The 24,925-nt window shown below is 48.0% G+C and overlaps 3 protein-coding genes across 29 annotated transcripts in view; 1 reads left to right on the forward strand and 2 right to left on the reverse strand.

Annotated features, from left to right (window-relative positions):
- NECTIN4 (nectin cell adhesion molecule 4) overlaps positions 1–10,670 on the reverse strand; it is a 58,384-nt gene extending 47,714 nt beyond the window's left edge. For all 27 annotated transcript variants that reach the window (XR_005774840.1, XR_005774839.1, XR_005774838.1 and 24 more), the window contains exon 1: positions 10,474–10,670. Coding sequence is in view for 24 of the 27 variants with exons in the window: in XM_040412028.1 (XP_040267962.1) it covers positions 10,474–10,531 (58 nt within the window). In the remaining 3 variants the exon portion in view is untranslated. The remainder of the gene's footprint in view (positions 1–10,473) is intronic.
- Positions 7,033–24,925, forward strand: part of LOC120982092 (C-X-C chemokine receptor type 6-like) — a 318,496-nt gene continuing 300,603 nt past the window's right edge. Inside the window, exon 1 of the mRNA XM_040412034.1 lies at positions 7,033–7,166. The gene's annotated coding sequence lies outside the window, so the exon portion shown is untranslated. The remainder of the gene's footprint in view (positions 7,167–24,925) is intronic.
- LOC120982095 (lens fiber membrane intrinsic protein-like) overlaps positions 23,820–24,925 on the reverse strand; it is a 32,540-nt gene continuing 31,434 nt past the window's right edge. The window contains exons 4-5 of the mRNA XM_040412042.1: positions 24,383–24,517; positions 23,820–24,000 (exon numbers count right to left, since the gene is read on the reverse strand). Coding sequence (XP_040267976.1) covers positions 23,933–24,000; positions 24,383–24,517 — 203 coding nt within the window. The 3' untranslated portion in view covers positions 23,820–23,932. The remainder of the gene's footprint in view (positions 24,001–24,382; positions 24,518–24,925) is intronic.

A 24,925-nucleotide genomic window follows, 5' to 3' on the forward strand; every position in this document is an offset into this window, starting at 1 on the left:
CTCACTGTCCACCTATAGAATGCTTACAGCTCTATGTACTCTCCCCTGAGGAGTATAAATCTCACTGTCCACCTATAGAATGCTTACAGCTCTATCTACTCTCCCCTGAGGAGTATAAATCTCACCATCCACCTATAGAATGCTTACAGCTCTTTGTACTCTCCCCTGAGGAGTATAAACCTCACTGTCCACCTATAGAATGCTTACAGCTCTTTGTACTCTCCCCTGAGGAGTATAAACCTCACTGTCCACCTATATAATACTTACAGTCCTATGTACTCTCCCCTGAGGAGTATAAACCTCACTGTCCACCTATAGAATTCTTACAGCTCTATCTACTCTCCCCTGAGGAGTATAAACCTCCCTGTCCACCTATAGAATGCTTACAGCTCTTTGTACTCTCCCCTGAGGAGTATAAATCTCACTTTCCACCTATAGAATGCTTACAGCTCTATCTACTCTCCCCTGAGGAGTATAAATCTCACCATCCACCTATAGAATGCTTACAGCTCTTTGTACTCTCCCCTGAGGAGTATAAATCTCACCATCCACCTATAGAATGCTTACAGCTCTATCTACTCTCCCCTGAGGAGTATAAACCTCGCTGTCCACCTATAGAATGCTTACAGCTCTATCTACTCTCCCCTGAGGAGTATAAATCTCACCATCCACTTATAGAATGCTTACAGCTCTTTGTACTCTCCCCTGAGGAGTATAAATCTCACCATCCACCTATAGAATGCTTACAGCTCTATGTACTCTCCCCTGAGGAGTATAAACCTCGCTGTCCACCTATAGAATGCTTACAGCTCTTTGTACTCTCCCCTGAGGAGTATAAATCTCACTTTCCACCTATAGAATGCTTACAGCTCTATCTACTCTCCCCTGAGGAGTATAAATCTCACCATCCACCTATAGAATGCTTACAGCTCTTTGTACTCTCCCCTGAGGAGTATAAATCTCACTTTCCACCTATGTATCAGCTGTAGACCTACATATGTACTGTCACAGGATTGTAAATCTCTGTAGCCATCTATACAGTTTCCATACAGGCCTGTGAACGCCTAGAGGTAATATTAAGCTAAATTCCACATACAAAATACAGAAATATGTATTCTCTGTTACATAAAGATTAAAACCTCTGTCTGATCTACAGAATGTATAGTGTCCAGTGCATTCTCAAATAAGGGTTATAAAGTCCATGCTCACCCTATATTACATACTTGGAGACCTATGTACTCCACTCCCGGGGGGAGTAGGACGCTCAAAGTGCACCTCCAGATTACATAGAGACCTGTATATAGAATATATACACACATATATGCTCCTACACATGGAGTATGGAGCTTCATGTGTAGGCTAAATGACCACCTATCTAACTCAATGTGCTGGCACATGATGGGACAGATTTACCAATTGTCAGGAGATACAGGGGCTGGAGGATAGATCTGGTGCCCCTATAGACTGTCTCACCCAACCCGATTGGGAGGCGGATGTATACATCATCTGTCTGCACACCACATATGGTGTCTGCTCACGTTCTTGGCATAAAATGGTTGTGACTGGTTAAACACCTGAGTGCCGTTCTTTTGCAGTGCACTCTCCACATGCTGCCTCTGGCTATACCTACTATATAATGTCCATCCATTCGTATATAGAGACTATAGGCTAGATTTGAGAGATTGTAGAGAGGTCCTGCTCCACCACCACACCACTGTGTAAGTGTAAAGGGACCGTGAATCATTAGAAAACAAAAACAGACACAATAATGGAGTTCAGTCTCGGGATTTATTAGGCAACACAAAAACAATGGGCTGGGTGGAGCAGGGCTGGGTGTGAACGCCCAAGCTGGGCATGAAAGCTGCATAACAAAGCAGATGAGCAAGGAGGGTGACTTCTCCAGACACATCAGAAGCCGGCATGTGGGCCACTTCCGGCATGTGGGCCCAAAAGCAGGATCTCCTGTGAGCCCTGGACCTCCTCACAGGCTCACTTATTATAGTCTTCTGAGGAGGAGCCCTCACCCCTAACCCCAGGTCTGTGGGAAATGGCAATGGGTGCTACGTGCTGCCATCACCCTTCAGTCTGCCTCATCAAGATGGATCAAGAGGAGTGGCTAGAAACGCTGATGAGAGTCACAATCTTCCGTCCTCTCATAACATGTCCAAGAATCCAGATTTGTACAGTGCGTTATGAAAGTCTTCACGCCCCCTCACATTTCGTTCTCGCGCTCTTCCCCCCCCCCCCCTCATTCTGCCCTCAGTTCCCCATAATGAGAAAGTGAGAACAGAAGCTGAGAAATATTTACTAATTTACTGAAAAGGAAAAAATAAAATGTCTCCTGGACATAAGTCTTCAGCCCTTTTACTCAAGACATAAGTCTTCACCCCCGGTCATATGAATATACTGTAAGTATTCATCCCTTTTGCTGTGACACTTGACATTTAGCTCTGGGACCCCCATTTCTCTGGATCATCTCTGAGATGTCCTACACCTTTATTGGAGTCACCTGTGGTAAATTCTTGTGATTGGACACGATTTGGAAGGACACAGCCCTGTCTATATAAGTTCTCACAGCTGACAATGCAGATCAGAGCAAAAACCAAGCTATGAGGATGGAAGAACTGCCTGTAAAGCTCAGAGACAGGATTGTATGGAGGCTCAGATCTGGAGAAGGGGACAAAACATTTCTGCTGCACTGAAAGTTCCCAAGAGCATCGCAGCCTCTATAATTCTTACATGGGGAAGACAAACTAATTCAGGGAGAAAGGCCTTGGTAAGAGAGGTGACCAGGAGCCCAATGGTCACTCTGGCTGAGCGCCAGAGATCCTGTGTGCAGATGATACAAACTTCCAGAAGGTCAGCATCACTGCAGCCTCCACCAATCTGGCCTTTATGGCAGAGCGGCCAGAAAGAAGCCTCTCCTCAGTAATGTTTGGTGGAAACCTGCCCAATACCATCCCTACAGTGAAGCATGTTGGTGTCAGCGTTATTATCGGGGGAGAGGGAGACTGCTTCATTCAGCTTTTCCTCCACCCTGACAAAAGTATAGAGATATTCTTAATGAAGAGCTGATCCAGAACTCTTGGCCCAATGGCCTTCCAACAAGACAATCACCCTAAGCACACAGCCAGGACAACATAGGAGCAGCTTAGGGACAGTTCTGGGAATGTCCTTGAGTGTCCCAGTCAGAGCCCTGAACCCAGTGGAACATCCCTGGAATCTCTGGAGAGGGGCTTCAACTATGTCCCAAGTAAAGGTGCCGAAGGCTTATGTCCGGAGTAAAGGGGCCGAAGGCTTATGTCCCGAGTAAAGGGGCCGAAGGCTTATGTCCCGAGTAAAGGGGCCGAAGACTTATGTCCCGAGTAAAGTGGCCGAAGACTTATTTCCAGAGTAAAGGGGCTGAAGGCTTATGTCCAGAGTAAAGGGGCCGAAGGCTTATGTCCCGAGTAAAGTGGCCGAAGACTTATGTCCAGAGTAAAGGGGCTGAAGGCTTATGTCCTGAGTAAAGGGGCCGAAGGCTTATGTCCAGAGTAAAGGGGCCGAAGGCTTATGTCCCGAGTAAGGGGGCCGAAGGCTTATGTCTCGAGTAAAGGGGCCGAAGGCTTATGTCCAGAGTAAAGGGGCTGAAGGCTTATGTCCAGAGTAAAGGGGCCGAAGGCTTATGTCCCGAGTAAAGGGGCCGAAGACTTATGTCCCGAGTAAAGGGGCCGAAGACTTATGTCCAGAGTAAAGGGGCCGAAGGCTTATGTCCTGAGTAAAGGGGCCGAAGGCTTATGTCCAGAGTAAAGGGGCCGAAGACTTATGTCCTCAGTAAAGTGGCCGAAGGTTTATGTCCCGAGTAAAGTGGCCGAAGGCTTATGTCCCGAGTAAAGTGGCCGAAGACTTATGTCCCGAGTAAAGGGGCCGAAGACTTATGTCCCGAGTAAAGGGGCCGAAGACTTATGTCCCGAGTAAAGGGGCCGAAGACTTATGTCCCGAGTAAAGGGGCCGAAGACTTATGTCCAGAGTAAAGGGGCCGAAGGCTTATGTCCCGAGTAAAGGGGCCGAAGGCTTATGTCCTCAGTAAAGTGGCCGAAGGCTTATGTCCCGAGTAAAGGGGCCGAAGGCTTATGTCCCGAGTAAAGGGGCCGAAGGCTTATGTCCCGAGTAAAGGGGCCGAAGACTTATGTCCCGAGTAAAGGGGCCGAAGACTTATGTCCAGAGTAAAGGGGCCGAAGGCTTATGTCCTCAGTAAAGTGGCCGAAGGCTTATGCCCAGAGTAAAGGGGCCGAAGGCTTATGTCCTCAGTAAAGTGGCCGAAGGCTTATGCCCAGAGTAAAGGGGCCGAAGGCTTATGTCCCGAGTAAAGGGGCCGAAGGCTTATGTCCTCAGTAAAGTGGCCGAAGGTTTATGTCCCGAGTAAAGTGGCCGAAGGCTTATGTCCCGAGTAAAGTGGCCGAAGGCTTATGTCCCGAGTAAAGGGGCCGAAGACTTATGTCCCGAGTAAAGGGGCCGAAGACTTATGTCCCAAGTAAAGGGGCCGAAGACTTATGTCCCGAGTAAAGGGGCCGAAGGCTTATGTCCCGAGTAAAGGGGCCGAAGACTTATGTCCCGAGTAAAGGGGCCGAAGACTTATGTCCAGAGTAAAGGGGCCGAAGGCTTATGTCCTCAGTAAAGTGGCCGAAGGCTTATGCCCAGAGTAAAGGGGCCGAAGGCTTATGTCCCGAGTAAAGGGGCCGAAGGCTTATGTCCTCAGTAAAGTGGCCGAAGGTTTATGTCCCGAGTAAAGTGGCCGAAGGCTTATGTCCCGAGTAAAGTGGCCGAAGGCTTATGTCCCAAGTAAAGGGGCCGAAGACTTATGTCCCAAGTAAAGGGGCCGAAGACTTATGTCCTCAGTAAAGTGGCCGAAGACTTATGTCCTCAGTAAAGTGGCCGAAGGTTTATGTCCTGAGTAAAGTGGCCGAAGGCTTATGTCCCGAGTAAAGTGGCCGAAGGTTTATGTCCCGAGTAAAGTGGCCGAAGGCTTATGTCCCGAGTAAAGTGGCCGAAGACTTATGTCCCGAGTAAAGGGGCCGAAGACTTATGTCCCGAGTAAAGGGGCCGAAGACTTATGTCCAGAGTAAAGGGGCCGAAGGCTTATGTCCCGAGTAAAGGGGCCGAAGGCTTATGTCCCGAGTAAAGGGGCCGAAGGCTTATGTCCCGAGTAAAGGGGCCGAAGGCTTATGTCCCGAGTAAAGGGGCCGAAGACTTATGTCCCGAGTAAAGGGGCCGAAGACTTATGTCCAGAGTAAAGGGGCCGAAGGCTTATGTCCTCAGTAAAGTGGCCGAAGGCTTATGTCCCGAGTAAAGGGGCCGAAGGCTTATGTCCCGAGTAAAGGGGCCGAAGGCTTATGTCCCGAGTAAAGGGGCCGAAGGCTTATGTCAGTGCACGATTTGTGCCGGTCTTGGCCCCTGTGCTGCCAGAGGAAACATCTCGTCATAAATTAGGCGCCTCCTCCGGCAGCACAGGGGCAGTCAAGGTCCAGAGTAAAAAGCTGCTCTATGATCAATGGCCCCCAATGTGTTTCACCTGTTTAATCTGCAGCAAAACTGCATGTGATGTTGATGAGGCGGGTTTAACCCCACCTTAGCTGAAGTGTGTGCAAAACGGATACGGTTGTGTTCATGAGGCCTTGAATGTTTGCTTGCATTTAGTCTGAAAATTGCGGATCCACAGAATACAGATGCAATCCATGTGCATCCCGCAGTTTCTTACAGTGGGTCCCGTAAAAAGGCAATGCTTAACCCAAAAACAGACAAGAATAGGACAGGTTCTATAATCGGATGCAGACCGCCCACAGATGACATCCATATTGGATCTGTTTCTTTTTGCAGAACCATAGAAATGAATGGATCCGTGTGCAATCTGCAAAAAATGGCAAAAATATCGTTGTGTGCATGAGGCCTAAGTAAGGTTTCATCAATGGGACTATTTGGGACTTTCTCCTGACCTTGGCCTGATTTACTGATCTGTCCTGACTAATATGTAGAGATATTGGGGCATTTACTAAGGTCACAAGTCCCCTTTTCTGTCCGGCCGTGCCAGACCGGGGATGGCGTAGTTTTTACTCCAGGCTGCCTCAGATGCGCCCAATTTATGACGAGGCGTACGCATCTAATGGCAGCACAGAGGGGACACTAAGACCAGCGTACACCATGTGTGATTTGGGGCTTGGCTGACACCTTTGGGTGCACGGTGCATCAACCTCATCTTTACAAAAAAAAATAAATGCATCAGAAAATGGCACCTATACGCCATATACCCTCATGCCCCCTGTACGCCTCCACTACTGCCAAGTGGCGAGGACGGCATAAAAACTAAATGTACCACAAAATTGTTTAACATGTGCTTCAAAAAGTTGCAAAACCGGGTCTTGCCACTTTTTTCCACAAAAAACTGGCATACCGCTCTTAGTAAATGACCCCCATTAAATTTACATATTTCACCGGTAAAAACCATTACCGCATCAAAAACCGTGGTCCTCTTTTGGGCAATCGAGGGAAGCAGTCGGCCTGAGGATCATCTCCAGACCAAGGGAAGCAGGAGGAGATTACTAAAAGGTCCAAAGACTTTCCGTTCCATGACCATTCTACTCTAAGGGTCGCTGACGTCCCACTGACTGTGGCACGAATATGGCTGTGGTCTAATACTGGGGAGCAAGGTCTCTGGTGATTGGAGGCTATCAAAGTGCTGACCTTACCAGCCCGTGTCACCAATGCCTGGGAAATGTAAGGCGGCGAGGCCGGGGACCACAGCTGGGCGGACTGGGAGTAAGGTAATCATTCTCCAAGATTGTGTTTCCAGGTGGAAAGTATTGGTAGAGAAGAGGCTCCTTCTCCTGACCTCCAGTTTGGGGAGCAGCCGTGCCTCCACTGGGCGACGTGCCGCCGTTTACCAGCTATTGTGCAGGGACTGATGAGTCACCGCCTGGGATCAGGAAGGTGGCCGCTCTTTTCAGGCCTCCCGGAATGTGTGATTGCTTCATATTTGCTTTATTCAGTCAGGGATACAATGACCCGGAGAGAAGCCAGGTCCACACATCTCAGTGCCACAATCACACCTGTTCACAGGCACAATCCAGCCGCACTCCAGCTATGTGCCTGGACTGGCCCACCTGAGGGCTCCACCTGTGTCATCCAGACAGGTGAGTCTCCGCTTCATCATGCTCCTGGGGAATGTGGCTGTATCAGTGTGATTAATACCTTTACACACCCCGAGATGAGAGAGGGTGTCACCAGACAGGTCTCCTGAGGAGCTAACACTCTAATGTTACTGCGCACAACCAGGCAGGTGGCTCTGTTTGATTGCTGCCCCTGTGCAGGTGAAAAGGACTGCAGTGACCATCATAGTCCGGTCTGACCACTGGATGGAGGCCTCACAGATGCTAGTAGGTCACATGTCCACTAGAGACTAACACGTCTTCTGGAGGAGGGCCCCCACATGCCATGGTCTTCAGGGACCCCCTCAGGGCCTGGCTACTACATCTGGGAGGCAGTGGTCCTAACCCTAGCATCAGGTGGGTCCAGGGCCTTCTTGGCGTGGACCTCACCAGCCGCTCTGCTTGTCTCCTGGCTCCTAAACCCTTAATTACAGTCTATGGTAAGGGCTGGACAAGACATAACCCGAATCCTGTACAACACCTTCTATAACCTGCGTGACTGAGACGCTGAGGTCTAATTGTGGAGAATAACATCATGATTCACACCGACAGACAGCATTCTGATGAAGCACGCAATGCAGCCCCATCATCCTCATCCCCCTCATCATCCTCATCATAACAAGAGTGAATAAGAAGCACACTCATAACAAGAATGATAATGACCATGATGGCTCCTCTGACTCTTTCCATAGGTGTAGATGTGCCTCTGTACTGGCGGGCACCTATATGTGTACCTGCTGCTGTATATATGGATGTGTACGGCCTTATGCTTAGATTTCCTCGGCTCTGTTCTCTCTCCCTATCTGTACTGGTTGTGTGTGTGTGTGTATATACAGTACAGACCAAAAGTTTGGACACACCTTCTGATTGAAAGAGTTTTCTTTATTTTCATGACTATGAAGGCATCAAAACTATGAATTAACACATGTGGAATTATATACATAACAAACAAGTGTGAAACAACTGAAAATATGTCATATTCTAGGTTCTTCAAAGTAGCCACCTTTTGCTTTGATTACTGCTTTGCACACTCTCGGCATTCTCTTGATGAGCTTCAAGAGGTAGTCCCCTGAAATGGTCTTCACTTCACAGGTGTGCCCTGTCAGGTTTAATAAGTGGGATTTCTTGCCTTATAAATGGGGTTGGGACCATCAGTGGCGTTGAGGAGAAGTCAGGTGGATACACAGCTGATAGTCCTACTGAATAGACTGTTAGAATTTGTATTATGGCAAGAAAAAAGCAGCTAAGTAAAGAAAAACGAGTGGCCATCATTACTTTAAGAAATGAAGGTCAGTCAGTCAGCCGAAAAATTGGGAAAACTTTGAAAGTAAGGGCTATTTGACCATGAAGGAGAGTGATGGGGGGCTGCGCCAGATGACCTGGCCTCCACAGTCACCGGACCTGAACCCAATCGAGATGGTTTGGGGTGAGCTGGACCGCAGAGTGAAGGCAAAAGGGCCAACAAGTGCTAAGCATCTCTGGGAACTCCTTCAAGACTGTTGGAAGACCATTTCAGGGGACTACCTCTTGAAGCTCATCAAGAGAATGCCAAGAGTGTGCAAAGCAGTAATCAAAGCAAAAGGTGGCTACTTTGAAGAACCTAGAATATGACATATTTTCGGTTGTTTCACACTTGTTTGTTATGTATATAATTCCACATGTGTTAATTCATAGTTTTGATGCCTTCATAGTCATGAAAATAAAGAAAACTCTTTGAATGAGAAGGTGTGTCCAAACTTTTGGTCTGTACTGTATATATATATATATATATATATATATATATATTATACTGCTTATGGATCTGCTGCTGGTGACATCTCAGCCTATAGACAGCTCCATATACAGTATATATAGTCTACACGGGGTGCACTCCTTCTGCCAGTGATATCACAGCCTATAGACAGCTCCATATACAGTATACATACAGTATATATAGTCTACGCGGGGTGCACTCCTTCTACCAGTACATTCTGCCGGTGATATCTCAGCCTATAGACAGCTCCATATACAGTATACATACAGTATATATAGTCTACACGGGGTGCACTCCTTCTGCCAGTGATATCACAGCCTATAGACAGCTCCATATACAGTATACATACAGTATATATAGTCTACGCGGGGTGCACTCCTTCTACCAGTACATTCTGCCAGTGATATCTCAGCCTATAGACAGCTCCATATACAGTATACATACAGTATATATAGTCTACGCGGGGTGCACTCCTTCTACCAGTACATTCTGCCGGTGATATCTCAGCCTATAGACAGCTCCATATACAGTATACATACAGTATATATAGTCTACGCGGGGTGCACTCCTTCTACCAGTACATTCTGCCGGTGATATCACAGCCTATAGACAGCTCCATATACAGTATACATACAGTATATATAGTCTACGCGGGGTGCACTCCTTCTACCAGTACATTCTGCCGGTGATATCACAGCCTATAGACAGCTCCATATACAGTATACATACAGTATATATAGTCTACACGGGGTGCACTCCTTCTACCAGTACATTCTGCCGGTGATATCACAGCCTATAGACAGCTCCATATACAGTATACATACAGTATATATAGTCTACACGGGGTGCACTCCTTCTACCAGTACATTCTGCCGGTGACATCTCAGCCTATAGACAGCTCCATATACAGTATACATACAGTATATATAGTCTACGCGGGGTGCACTCCTTCTGCCGGTGATATCTCAGCCTATAGACAGCTCCATATACAGTATACATACAGTATATATAGTCTACGCGGGGTGCACTCCTTCTGCCGGTGATATCTCAGCCTATAGACAGCTCCATATACAGTATACATACAGTATATATAGTCTACGCGGGGTGCACTCCTTCTGCCGGTGATATCACAGCCTATAGACAGCTCCATATACAGTATACATACAGTATATATAGTCTACACGGGGTGCACTCCTTCTACCAGTACATTCTGCCGGTGATATCACAGCCTATAGACAGCTCCATATACAGTATACATACAGTATATATAGTCTACACGGGGTGCACTCCTTCTACCAGTACATTCTGCCGGTGACATCTCAGCCTATAGACAGCTCCATATACAGTATACATACAGTATATATAGTCTACGCGGGGTGCACTCCTTCTGCCGGTGACATCTCAGCCTATAGACAGCTCCATATACAGTATACATACAGTATATATAGTCTACACGGGGTGCACTCCTTCTACCAGTACATTCTTCATGTGGATCTGCTGCCGGTGACATGTCAGCCTAGAGTCATATTTTCCCCTTACCTGTGCACGTTAGCAGTAGGAGCACTGCCCTCCAGGGACCCCAGTGTCCTTGAGGCATTGTATCTGTCCCACCAGCTTGCTATATTCCAGTGTGTATCCCAAGAAGAGTTGGTACCCCAAAAATCTAGGCAAAACTGATCACCCTGGGAGCAGGGTGGTGACTCGTCTGTCTGCTTAGTCTTCCTTCTCACTGCTTAGTTCCGGATTAAAAAGTAGACAAACTAGTTCCAAAAAGGCTAAGCCACGAAGAGGAGGAGGAGGAGGAGGAGGGTGGAACCAGGGCGAGGATACTAAGACTGCTAACCTGAACTCTAACCTAAAGCCCTAACCTAACCCTAATCCCGAAACTGACCCTAACCTACAGAGAGATGTGGGGGAAGAGGATGGTGAAAACAGGATGAGGATACAGAAGCTGCTAATGCGAACTCTGACCCTAATCCCAAAACTGACTCTAACCCAGGTTAGACTAGACATCAGACCATAGGACACTAGAGACAAGTCATTAGACCATAGGACATCAGAGATCAGACATTAGACTCTAGGACACCAGGGCAAGATATTAGACTACAGGACAACAGAGAGCAGACCATGGACTATAGGTTCTGGAAGGATGAATGTGTTATTAGGTGGAGTCTGGGGTCCTGGATTTAGGAGTGGCTGTAGACTGGGGGCCTCTCCGGCTGTCAGTGCTATAGGTTCTGGAAGGATGAATGTGTTATTAGGTGGAGTCTGGTGTCCTTGATTTAGGAGTGGCTGTAGACTGGGGGCCTCTCCGGCTGTCAGTGCTATAGGTTCTGGAAGGATGAATGTGTTATTAGGTGGAGTCTGGGGTCCTGGTTTTTGGAGTGGCTGTAGACTGGGGGCCTCTCCGGCTGTCAGTGCTATAGGTTCTGGAAGGATGAATGTGTTATTAGGTGGAGTCTGGTGTCCTTGATTTAGGAGTGGCTGTAGACTGGGGGCCTCTCCGGCTGTCAGTGCTATAGGTTCTGGAAGGATGAATGTGTTATTAGGTGGAGTCTGGGGTCCTGGATTTAGGAGTGGCTGTAGACTGGGGGCCTCTCCGGCTGTCAGTGCTATAGGTTCTGGAAGGATGAATGTGTTATTAGGTGGAGTCTGGGGTCCTGGATTTAGGAGTGGCTGTAGACTGGGGGCCTCTCCGGCTGTCAGTGCTATAGGTTCTGGAAGGATGAATGTGTTATTAGGTGGAGTCTGGGGTCCTGGTTTTTGGAGTGGCTGTAGACTGGGGGCCTCTCCGGCTGTCAGTGCTATAGGTTCTGGAAGGATGAATGTGTTATTAGGTGGAGTCTGGGGTCCTGGATTTAGGAGTGGCTGTAGACTGGGGGCCTCTCCGGCTGTCAGTGCTATAGGTTCTGGAAGGATGAATGTGTTATTAGGTGGAGTCTGGGGTCCTGGATTTAGGAGTGGCTGTAGACTGGGGGCCTCTCCGGCTGTCAGTGCTATAGGTTCTGGAAGGATGAATGTGTTATTAGGTGGAGTCTGGGGTCCTGGATTTAGGAGTGGCTGTAGACTGGGGGCCTCTCCGGCTGTCAGTGCTATAGGTTCTGGAAGGATGAATGTGTTATTAGGTGGAGTCTGGGGTCCTGGATTTAGGAGTCGCTGTAGACTGGGGGGCCTCTCCGGCTGTCAGTGCTATAGGTTCTAGAAGGATGAATGTGTTATTAGGTGGAGTCTGGGGTCCTGGATTTAGGAGTGGCTGTAGACTGGGGGCCTCTCCGGCTGTCAGTGCTATAGGTTCTGGAAGGATGAATGTGTTATTAGGTGGAGTCTGGTGTCCTGGATTTAGGAGTGGCTGTAGACTGGGGGCTTCTCCGGCTGTCAGTGCTATAGGTTCTGGAAGGATGAATGTGTTATTAGGTGGAGTCTGGGGTCCTGGTTTTTGGAGTGGCTGTAGACTGGGGGCCTCTCCGGCTGTCAGTGCTATAGGTTCTGGAAGGATGAATGTGTTATTAGGTGGAGTCTGGGGTCCTGGATTTAGGAGTGGCTGTAGACTGGGGGCCTCTCCGGCTGTCAGTGCTATAGGTTCTGGAAGGATGAATGTGTTATTAGGTGGAGTCTGGGGTCCTGGTTTTTGGAGTGGCTGTAGACTGGGGGCCTCTCCGGCTGTCAGTGCTATAGGTTCTGGAAGGATGAATGTGTTATTAGGTGGAGTCTGGGGTCCTGGATTTAGGAGTGGCTGTAGACTGGGGGCCTCTCCGGCTGTCAGTGCTATAGGTTCTGGAAGGATGAATGTGTTATTAGGTGGAGTCTGGTGTCCTGGATTTAGGAGTGGCTGTAGACTGGGGGCCTCTCCGGCTGTCAGTGCTATAGGTTCTGGAAGGATGAATGTGTTATTAGGTGGAGTCTGGGGTCCTGGATTTAGGAGTCGCTGTAGACTGGGGGGCCTCTCCGGCTGTCAGTGCTATAGGTTCTAGAAGGATGAATGTGTTATTAGGTGGAGTCTGGGGTCCTGGATTTAGGAGTGGCTGTAGACTGGGGGCCTCTCCGGCTGTCAGTGCTATAGGTTCGGGAAGGATGAATGTGTTATTAGGTGGAGTCTGGGGTCCTGGATTTAGGAGTGGCTGTAGACTGGGGGCCTCTCCGGCTGTCAGTGCTATAGGTTCTGGAAGAATGAATGTGTTATTAGGTTGAGTCTGGGGTCCTGGATTTAGGAGTCGCTGTAGACTGGGGGGCCTCTCCGGCTGTCAGTGCTATAGGTTCTAGAAGGATGAATGTGTTATTAGGTGGAGTCTGGGGTCCTGGTTTTTTGAGTCGCTGTAGACTGGGGGGGGGCTCTCCGCTCAGTTTTTGCTCCAGGTGTTGCTCTGTAGGCAGTTGATTAGGGACTTTGGCTGTGAGCGGAGGACATGCTGTGTTCAGAGAAGTATCTGCTGTGGTTCTGGTGACCCTTCCATGGTGAGTCCTACACGTATCTGGAGATATGGAGGTTATCCTCGTGCTCGCCCGTCCTGTAGAGTGTGTAGCGCATTGTCAGTATTTATACGCAGTTTCTGGGCGGGTGATGAGACGAGGGTCTTTGTAATCGTCAGGTGGGTTGTTGACAATTACCCTTCTCATCGGTCGGCTCTCGAATTAAGAGCAACAGGGCAGTGTCATGTTAGGTAAACGGTTGCGTCTAGTCGCTGATGCTCTGGCCGCGCACAACACTGCCCTACGCCACCCATGAAAAGGTGTAAAAATTGCACCCAACTTGCAACCAATTCTAGTAAAAAAGAGGCGCACTTAAAGGGGTCCTCTCACTTCAGCAGATGGCCTCTATCCTGTAGATGACGGGAATACCAGGCTCTCCATATTATTTACTTTGCCGAATGGATTAATTTTTTTCCATCACTTTATACAATTGTCGTTTCCATGGTTACGCCCACCCTGTAATCCATCAGCAGCGGTCGTTCTTGCACACTATAGGAAAAAGCGCAGGTCTCCATGGTGGCTACGAATGCCGATGTTCCGTGATATTTCCGTACCCGTATAATTTCCCTACCCTCGTCACTTCCTGTTGTGACGCGTCCGCACCGGATATGACGTTCCCAGCTTTGGAAGGAGGTGTGCCGCGATTCGCAGGCGCACAACGATGGGTTAGGGAAATTTCACACCAGAGTTGGGTAGAAGTGGCCACCTAATGCCCTTGCGCCTTATCTCTCAGCTGGACATCGGCCGACACTGCTCATGCGCCGGGAGCCTCGCCAGCAATTAGAGGGTAGGGAAAAATTACGGGCCAGTGCGCAAGCTCGGCCAACTACTCCCATCGGGATACACTGTGCGTGCACACCAGCGGACAGGGATGTCTGTCTGATCATCTGAAACCAGCTGCGCCCGGCGCATGCGCAGTGTCGGCCGGTGTCCAGCTAAGAGGTAAGGCGCAAGCGCATTAGGTGGCCCCTTCTCCCCAACTCTGGTGTGAAATTTCCCTCGCCCGTCATTGTGCGCCTGCGCGGCCCACCTCCAAAGCTGGGAACGTCATATCCATTGCGGCCGCGTCACAGCAGGAAGTGATGAGGGTAGGGAAATTTCACGAGTGGGGGAAATATCATGGAACACCGGAGTGCCCATAGGCTGGTGCTTCTATAGTGTACAAGCCCGACCACCGCTGCTGGATTGTAGGGTGGTCGTAACCATGGAAACGAACAGTCTGTAATGTGATGGAAAACTGAATGCAGCCAGCAAAGGGGACAACATGGAGAATCCCAATACATTAGGAAGGGCCTGGTATTCATTATGTCTACATGATAAAGGGGATCTGCTAAAGTGAGACAGCCCTTTACATCAGTCTAAAACCTACACGCCGAGTAAACCGCCCCACAAAATGAGACAAAAATCTGTCAAACCAGGAAAAAGAGAAGAAAAAATCAGGCACAAAATAATAGGCTGCCAAAAACACTCGTACATACAGAAATAGCACTGATAAATGACCCCCATGAACTGTGTGAACCAGCCTAAAGCGGTGACATTAGTGATCACTGCTCCCTATACTGTGGAGGAGATCACTGCTTGTAAATGGGTCTCCTCCACTGACGAGCAGGTGATTGTCAGGAGGGAAAACTTCTATATGAGGATGAGCGATGGCAGTAGTGATCACTACTCCTTATACTGTGGAGGAGATCACTGTTCCCTATACTGTGGAGGAGATCACTGCTTGTAAATGGGTCTCCTCCACTGACGAGTAGGTGATTGTCAGGAGGGAAAACTTCTATATGAGGATGAGCGATGGCAGTAGTGATCACTGCTCCTTATACTGTGGAGGAGATCACTGCTCCTTATACTGTGGAGGAGATCACTGCATGTAAATGTGTCTCCTCCACTGACGAGCAGCAGACTGTTCCTTTCCGACAATCGGCCACTCGTGTAAATCTAGCTTTAGGCCTCATGGACACAAACGTGCCGTGTTTTGTGGTCTGCAAATTGCAGAACGGAACAGACGGCCCATTATAGAAATGCCTATTCTTGTACGCAAAACGGACACGAACGGGGCCACGGAACAGAGCAACGGATGTGGACTGCACATGGAGTGCTGTCTGCATCTTTTGCGGCCCCATTGAAGTGAACCAAACCACGGTCGTGTGCATGAGGCCTTAGTCTTCATATTCCAGGTCCTGGTGATATCTATGAGACGGTCGAGACCCAGAAAACCATCTGTAGAAATAAATGAGGCATGAACATTGTGTGTGTAAAGGGGGGCTCCGCCACCGCTTCATTAATAAACCGCCATAAACTCTACTTCTCCTCATCCCAGCCATGGTCTACAGTCATTTCAGTGATAGCTGGACCAGGTCCTCCTGAAACCGCTGGCCCTCATGGTGTAAGAAGGGAGCAAATCCCGACTTTAGGGGGGCGACAGAAACCCAGGTTGCAGGTGGTCTTACGAGGAAGAGGGGTCCGGGGACACGGGACCTTAGGCCGTATCAAAATTTTATTTCTGACCAGTCCACGTGAAGAAGAAGGAAGAAGGTGCTAACCAGGCCTTACAGGAACCCTGCCAGTCAATTTTTGGTCTTTGTGCATGGGGTGCTCTACTTCACGGAGAATGGAGGATAGAGCAGAGTAACCCCAAATATTCCTCGTCCACCGCCCGCTCCTGGGTCAGTACAGCGTGAGCAGGTGATACTCCTGCTCCGCGTTATGTGACAGCTGACTCTTTGTCTGCTTGGAAGTAGGTGTCTGTGACCCCTTGTGTCCTGAGGCCTTTCATGAGTGGTTTTTCAGGATTTGGAGTCTGGATATTTGTGACCCCCCCCCGAGGGTGTAACCATTGGGGGAGGGGTGTAGGTGTATGTTTGTGGGCATAGCCTCTCTACACATCACTAGACTGATTGTCTACGGTAAGAATTTTACAGTATGAAACACGTGAGCGTCTGGAGTAAATTTTATAGAATTGTTGAACTCAACCAGAAAATTGTGGACTACTGTTTCCTGCAAGCCTTGAGATGTGAGTGTACAGCACCAGGCACCTGGGTATAAGAGGTGCTCACCACACTAGAGCGGGACAGAGGAGGGCTACCACAAGGGATGGGTGGAATGCAGAATAAGACGGGTCATGGAACGTTGTGTTATTCAGTCTGGAGAAACAAGGATTTAGGAGATCTAATTGTAATGTAGAAGAAGTATCTATAATATACTGCACATATAGAGAGTGCACAGAGATCTCCCTAATGGCTGCAACCCTTCACCAGACATCTGGAGCTATAACATGAAATATCCCCCAGGTCCTTCTTCAGCGAGTTCAGTTAATCATCTATCGCAGCCTCTTGATCTCACCGCTCTTTCTGTAAAGAATCCATAGTCTCACTGCTCTTTCTGTAAAGAGTCCATAGTCTCTCTGCTCTTACAGTAAAGAGCCCATAGTCTCACTGCTCTTACAGTAAAGAATCCATAGTCTCACTGTTCTTACAGTATAGAGTCCATAGTCTCACTGCTCTTGCAGTAAAGAGTCCATAGTCTCACTGCTCTTACAGTAAAGAGTCCATAGTCTCACTGCTCTTACAGTACAGAGTCCATAGTCTGACTGCTCTTACAGTAAAGAATCCATAGTCTCACTGTTCTTACAGTATAGAGTCCATAGTCTCACTGCTCTTACAGTAAAGAATCCATAGTCTCACTGCTCTTACAGTATACAGTCCATAGTCTCACTGCTCTTTCTGTAAAGAGTCCATAGTCTCTCTGCTCTTACAGTAAAGAGCCCATAGTCTCACTGCTCTTACAGTAAAGAGTCCTTAGTCTCACTGCTCTTTCTGTAAAGAGTCCATAGTCTCTCTGCTCTTACAGTAAAGAGCCCATAGTCTCACTGCTCTTACAGTAAAGAATCCATAGTCTCACTGTTCTTACAGTATAGAGTCCATAGTCTCACTGCTCTTACAGTAAAGAATCCATAGTCTCACTGCTCTTACAGTATACAGTCCATAGTCTCACTGCTCTTTCTGTAAAGAGTCCATAGTCTCTCTGCTCTTACAGTAAAGAGCCCATAGTCTCACTGCTCTTACAGTAAAGAATCCATAGTCTCACTGTTCTTACAGTATAGAGTCCATAGTCTCACTGCTCTTACAGTAAAGAGTCCATAGTCTCACTGCTCTTACAGTAAAGAGTCTATAGTCTCACTGCTCTTACAGTAAAGAGTCCATAGTCTCACTGCTCTTTCTGTAAAGAATCCATAGTCTCACTGCTCTTTCTGTAAAGAGTCCATAGTCTCTCTGCTCTTACAGTAAAGAGCCCATAGTCTCACTGCTCTTACAGTAAAGAATCCATAGTCTCACTGTTCTTACAGTATAGAGTCCATAGTCTCACTGCTCTTACAGTAAAGAGTCCATAGTCTCACTGCTCTTACAGTAAAGAGTCTATAGTCTCACTGCTCTTACAGTAAAGAGTCCATAGTCTCACTGCTCTTACAGTATAGAGTCCATAGTCTCACTGCTCTTACCGTAAAGAGTCCATAGTCTCACTGCTCTTACCGTAAAGAATCCATAGTCTCACTGCTCTTACTGTAAAGAATCCATAGTCTCACTGCTCTTACAGTATAGAGTCCATAGTCTCACTGCTCTTACAGTAAAGAATCCATAGTCTCACTGCTCTTACAGTAAAGAATCCATAGTCTCACTGCTCTTACAGTAAAGAGTCCATAGTCTCACTGCTCTTACAGTATAGAGTCCATAGTCTCACTGCTCTTACAGTAAAGAGTCCATAGTCTCACTGCTCTTACAGTAAAGAGTCCATAGTCTCACTGCTCTTACAGTACAGAGTCCATAGTCTCACTGCTCTTACAGTACAGAGTCCATAGTCTGACTGCTCTTACAGTAAAGAGTCCATAGTCTCACTGCTCTTACAGTAAAGAGTCCACAGTCTCACTGCTCTTACAGTAAAGAGTCCATAGTCTCACTGCTCTTACAGTATAGAGTCCATAGTCTCACTGCTCTTACAGTAAAGAGTCCATAGTCTCACTGCTCTTACAGTACAGAGTCCATAGTCTCACTGCTCTTACAGTAAAGAGTCCATAGTCTCACTGCTCTTACAGTAAAGAGTCCATAGTCTCACTGCTCTTACAGTAAAGAATCCATAGTCTCACTGTTCTTACAGTATAGAGTCCATAGTCTCACTGCTCTTACAGTAAAGAGTCCATAGTCTCACTGCTCTTACAGTAAAGAGTCTATAGTCTCACTGCTCTTACAGTAAAGAGTCCATAGTCTCACTGCTCTTACAGTATAGAGTCCATAGTCTCACTGCTCTTACCGTAAAGAGTCCATAGTCTCACTGCTCTTACCGTAAAGAATCCATAGTCTCACTGCTCTTACTGTAAAGAATCCATAGTCTCACTGCTCTTACAGTATAGAGTCCATAGTCTCACTGCTCTTACAGTAAAGAATCCATAGTCTCACTGCTCTTACAGTAAAGAATCCATAGTCTCACTGCTCTTACAGTAAAGAGTCCATAGTCTCACTGCTCTTACAGTATAGAGTCCATAGTCTCACTGCTCTTACAGTAAAGAGTCCATAGTCTCACTGCTCTTACAGTAAAGAGTCCATAGTCTCACTGCTCTTACAGTAAAGAGTCCATAGTCTCACTGCTCTTACAGTATAGAGTCCATAGTCTCACTGCTCTTACAGTAAAGAGTCCATAGTCTCACTGCTCTTACAGTAAAGAGTCCATAGTCTCACTGCTCTTACAGTAAAGAGTCCATAGTCTCACTGCTCTTACAGTATACAGTCCATAGTCTCACTGCTCTTACAGTATAGAGTCCACAGTCTCAGTGCTCTTACAGTAAAGAGTCCATAGTCTCACTGCTCTTGCAGTAAAGAGTCCATAGTCTCACTGCTCTTGCAGTAAAGAGTCCACAGTCTCACTGCTCTTACAGTAAAGAGTCCATAGTCTCACTGCTCTTACAGTATAGAGTCCATAGTCTCACTGCTCTTACAGTAAAGAGTCCATAGTCTCACTGCTCTTACAGTACAGAGTCCATAGTCTCACTGCTCTTACAGTAAAGAGTCCATAGTCTCACTGCTCTTACAGTAAAGAGTCCATAGTCTCACTGCTCTTACAGTAAAGAATCCATAGTCTCACTGTTCTTACAGTATAGAGTCCATAGTCTCACTGCTCTTACAGTAAAGAGTCCATAGTCTCACTGCTCTTACAGTAAAGAGTCTATAGTCTCACTGCTCTTACAGTAAAGAGTCCATAGTCTCACTGCTCTTACAGTATAGAGTCCATAGTCTCACTGCTCTTACCGTAAAGAGTCCATAGTCTCACTGCTCTTACCGTAAAGAATCCATAGTCTCACTGCTCTTACTGTAAAGAATCCATAGTCTCACTGCTCTTACAGTATAGAGTCCATAGTCTCACTGCTCTTACAGTAAAGAATCCATAGTCTCACTGCTCTTACAGTAAAGAATCCATAGTCTCACTGCTCTTACAGTAAAGAGTCCATAGTCTCACTGCTCTTACAGTATAGAGTCCATAGTCTCACTGCTCTTACAGTAAAGAGTCCATAGTCTCACTGCTCTTACAGTAAAGAGTCCATAGTCTCACTGCTCTTACAGTAAAGAGTCCATAGTCTCACTGCTCTTACAGTATAGAGTCCATAGTCTCACTGCTCTTACAGTAAAGAGTCCATAGTCTCACTGCTCTTACAGTAAAGAGTCCATAGTCTCACTGCTCTTACAGTAGAGTCCATAGTCTCACTGCTCTTACAGTATAGAGTCCATAGTCTCACTGCTCTTACAGTATACAGTCCATAGTCTCACTGCTCTTACAGTATAGAGTCCACAGTCTCAGTGCTCTTACAGTAAAGAGTCCATAGTCTCACTGCTCTTGCAGTAAAGAGTCCATAGTCTCACTGCTCTTGCAGTAAAGAGTCCATAGTCTCACTGCTCTTACAGTAAAGAGTCCATAGTCTCACTGCTCTTACAGTAAAGAGTTCATAGTCTCACTGCTCTTACAGTAAAGAGTCCACAGTCTCAGTGCTCTTACAGTAAAGAGTCCATGGTCTCTCTGCTCTTACAGTAGAAGCATTCTCCCAGTCCAAGCATTCTAATTGTATATACTAGCATTTCATGTGGTACAGTTTAAAATGCTTTAAAGAAGTCATGATATAAGACGGGTCAGTTTCTATGAGGAGGTAAGTTCTAGACTGAACTGGGGTGAATCAATGGATGTCTTATATCAGGGGTCAGTAACCTTCAGCACTCCAGCTGTCATGAAACTTCTATTCCCAGCATGCATACTTGTTTGGGTGTTCTAAGGACTCCCATAGAAGTGAATGGAGCATGCTGATAGTTGTAGTTTCACCACAGCTTGAGTGCCGGAAGTTGCTGACCCCTGATATAAAACATCTATTGATTCACCCCAGTTCAGTTTAGAACTTACTTCCTCATAAAAACTGATTAAATTAGTCTGACATGACCGATCCTCCATGAAGCCATACTGATATGGCGTTATTTGCTTATTTTAATTGAGGTACTCCAAGACAATATCTCTTAGAAACCCTTCAAACTGTTTACCCACGACAGATGTTAAACTTACCGGCCTATTTCCGGGCTCTGTTTTTGGACCCTTTTAGAATATTTGCACTAGGTTTGCTATGCGCCAATCCTGTCAGTATAGAGTCTATAAATATCAGAAATAAGGGTCTGGCAACTTAATTCTCTTAAGATACGGTGGTGTATGCCATCTGGTCCCAGTAATTTGTCTATTCATCTTTTTAAGATGCCGCTGTACCTCTTCCTGGGTCAGACAGGGCACTTTTAATGGGGAAATTTACTTTTACATTCTGCATTTCATCTTTGCTATCTCCTCGTCGCTGTCTGCAACTGCCCCCTCATCACTTTGTGCTCCTCCCTCATCCTCTTCTACAACTCCACCCTCATCACTCTGTGCTCCTCTCTCATCCTCTTCTACATCTCCCCCCCTCATCACTCTGTGCTCCTCTCTCATCCTCTTCTACATCTCCCCCCTCATCACTCTGTGCTCCTCCTTCATCCTCTTCTGCAACTCCCCTTTCATCACTCTGTTGTCCTCCCTCATCCTCCCCTACAACTCCACCCTCATCACTCTGTGCTCCTCCCTCATCCTCTTCTACAATTCCCCCCTCATCACTCTGTGCTCCTCCCTCATCCTCTTCTACAATTCCCCCCTCATCACTCTGTGCTCCTCCCTCATCCTCCTCTACAACTCTCCCCTCATCACTCTGTGCTCCTTCCTCATCCTCCTCTACATCTCCCCCTCATCACTCTGTGCTCCTCCCTCATCCTCCTCTACAACTCCCCCCTCATCACTCTGTGCTCCTCCCTCATCCTCCTCTACAACTCCCCCTCATCACTCTGTGCTTCTCTCTCATCCTCCTCTACATCTCCCCCCCCCCCTCATCACTCTGTGCTCCTTCCTCATCCTCTTCTACAACTCCCCCCTCATCACTCTGTGCTCCTCCCTCATCTTCCTCTAAAACTCCTCCCTCATCATCTTCTACAACTCCCCCCCTCATCACTCTGTGCTCCTCCCTCATACTCCTCTACAACTCCCCCCTCATCACTCTGTGCTCCTCCCTCATCTTCCTCTAAAACTCCTCCCTCATCCTCTTCTACATTTCCCCCCCCTCATCACTCTGTGCTCCTCCCTCGTCCGGCTCTACATCTCCCCCCTCATCAATCTGTGATCCTCCCTCGTCCGGCTCTACATCTCCCCCCTCATCCTCCTCTACAACTCCCCCTTCATCACTCTGTGTGCTCCTCCCTCGTCCGGCTCTACATCTCCCCCCTCATCACTCTGTGCTCCTCCCTCGTCCGGCTCTACATCTCCCCCCTCATCACTCTGTGCTCCTCCCTCGTCCGGCTCTACATCTCCCCCCTCCTCACTCTGTGCTCCTCCCTCGTCCGGCTCTACATCTCCCCCCTCATCACTCTGTGCTCCTCCCTCGTCCGGCTCTACATCTCCCCATCCTCACTCTGTGCTCCTCCCTCATGCTCCTCTACAACTCTCCCCTCATCACTCTGTGCTCCTCCCTCATCCTCCTCTACAACTCACCCCTCATCACTCTGTGCTCCTCCCTCGTGCGGCTCTACATCTCCCCCCTCATCACTCTGTGATCCTCCCTCGTCCGGCTCTACATCTCCCCCCTCATCACTCTGTGCTCCTACCTCGTCCAGCTCTACATCTCCCCCCTCCTCACTCTGTGCTCCTCCCTCGTCCGGCTCTACATCTCCCCCCTCATCACTCTGTGCTCCTCCCTCGTCCGGCTCTACAACTCCCCCCTCATCACTCTGTGCTCCTCCCTCATCCTCTTCTACATCTCCCCCCTCATCACTCTGTGCTCCTCCCTCATCCTCTTATACAACTCCCCCCTCATCACTCTGTGCTCCTCCCTCGTCCGGCTCTACATCTCCCCCCTCATCACTCTGTGCTCCTCCCTCATCCTCTTCTACAACTCCACCCTCATCACTCTGTGCTCCTCCCTCATCCTCCTCTACATCTCCCCCCTCATCACTCTGTGCTCCCCCCTGGTCCGGCTCTACAACTCCACCCTCATCACTCTGTGCTCCTCCCTCATCCTCCTCTACAACTCCCCCTCATCACTCTGTGCTCCCCCCTCATCCTCCTCTACAACTCCCCCTCATCACTCTGTGCTCCCCCCTCATCCTCCTCTACAACCCCCCCCCCCTCATCACTCTGTGCTCCTCCCTCATCCTCTTATACAACTCCCCCCTCATCACTCTGTGCTCCTCCCTCGTCCGGCTCTACATCTCCCCCCTCATCACTCTGTGCTCCTCCCTCATCCTCTTCTACAACTCCACCCTCATCACTCTGTGCTCCTCCCTCATCCTCCTCTACAACTCCCCCTCATCACTCTGTGCTCCCCCCTGGTCCGGCTCTACAACTCCACCCTCATCACTCTGTGCTCCTCCCTCATCCTCCTCTACAACTCCCCCTCATCACTCTGTGCTCCCCCCTCATCCTCCTCTACAACTCCCCCCCCCCTCATCACTCTGTGCTCCTCCCTCATCCTCCTCTACAACTCCCCCTCATCACTCTGTGCTCCCCCCGCGTCCGGCTCTACAACTCCCCCCTCATCACTCTGTGCTCCTCCCTCGTCCGGCTCTACATCTCCCCTACCTTTTTAGATTTATACTTTTTACCATTTATATAATTGAAGAACATTTTGGAGTTAGTTTTGCTCTTTGGCCATGAACCTTTCTTGTCGTCTACATTTCTGTTTTCTCCATATATAAATGCTGGTTCTGAATTTCTCGTTTTAGTCGATTTCTTCTTTTCTGAATTTCATTCATTCCACGACATTGACAGTTTATTACGACAGATAATTAGGTTTAATTACAGTCCATCAATATGAAGCAGGCAACGGGACAACCCTAAACCATCCATCATCTAGGAAACAGGTGCCAGTAGAAAAGTTCTGGGGCATCATTGAGAGGGAAAGAAGAAACTATGGACATGGCGGCGGCTCCGGAGCAGCTCATCCGCTGGGGACGTTGGCTGCGTCTTGAGAGCCGTTCCTGATGTAGGCGCAGATGTGGAAGATACCTGGAAATACAGAGCAGGGAGATGAGAGTGGCCAGAGAGCTGCACAAGTGTGGACAGATAGAGAAAATGTATCACTCCCATTATCCCTGACCCCCTAACCCCAGCAGCTCCCAGTCGGAACTGTTTCATGTGTCACTCCCATTATCCCTGACCCCAGCAGCTCCCATTGTGATATGTCTGATATGTATCACTCCCATCATCCCTGATCCATCTCAAGAACACACTGAAGTCATTTTGGTAACAGACAAGGAAACCATCAACATTTAGTTCTCACGGAAACGTCTTCCCGGCAGCTCCAGATGTTGTAGAGAAGCAGAACAATGCGGCAGTGTGCGCAGTGTGGGAAATATGTGATGATGGGGTTGATGAGCACTGACTTTACCTGCTGACATGGTGAGAATGATTCCAATCCAACCCAAGATGTAGGACCAGGAAAACCTCCAGTCTACGTAACGTTTCCCGAAGAAGTTGACGGTCACCCCTGTGTATACTGACAAGGCCAAGAGCGCAAAGAAACCTGCAGAGAAACACAGTACATCATATAGAGAGTAGACCGAGGACTCTTATACCCCTGGTACATATAGATGTATAGGGCAGTAGACTGAGTAGTCTTATACCCCTGGTACATATAGATCTATAGGACAGTAGACTGAGTACTCTTATACCCCTGGTACATATAGATCTATAGGACAGTAGACTGAGTACTCTTATACCCATGGTACATATAGATGTATAGGACAGTAGACTGAGTAGTCTTATACCCCTGGTACATATAGATCTATAGGACAGTAGACTGAGGACTCCTATACGTCCTGGTACATATAGATGTATATGGTAGTAGACTGAGTAGTCTTATACCCCTGGTACATATAGATCTATAGGACAGTAGACTGAGGACTCTTATACCCCCTGGTACATATAGATG

Source organism: Bufo bufo, chromosome 11 (assembly GCF_905171765.1).
Source record: "Bufo bufo chromosome 11, aBufBuf1.1, whole genome shotgun sequence".
In the NCBI taxonomy this organism is placed as follows: domain Eukaryota; kingdom Metazoa; phylum Chordata; class Amphibia; order Anura; family Bufonidae; genus Bufo; species Bufo bufo.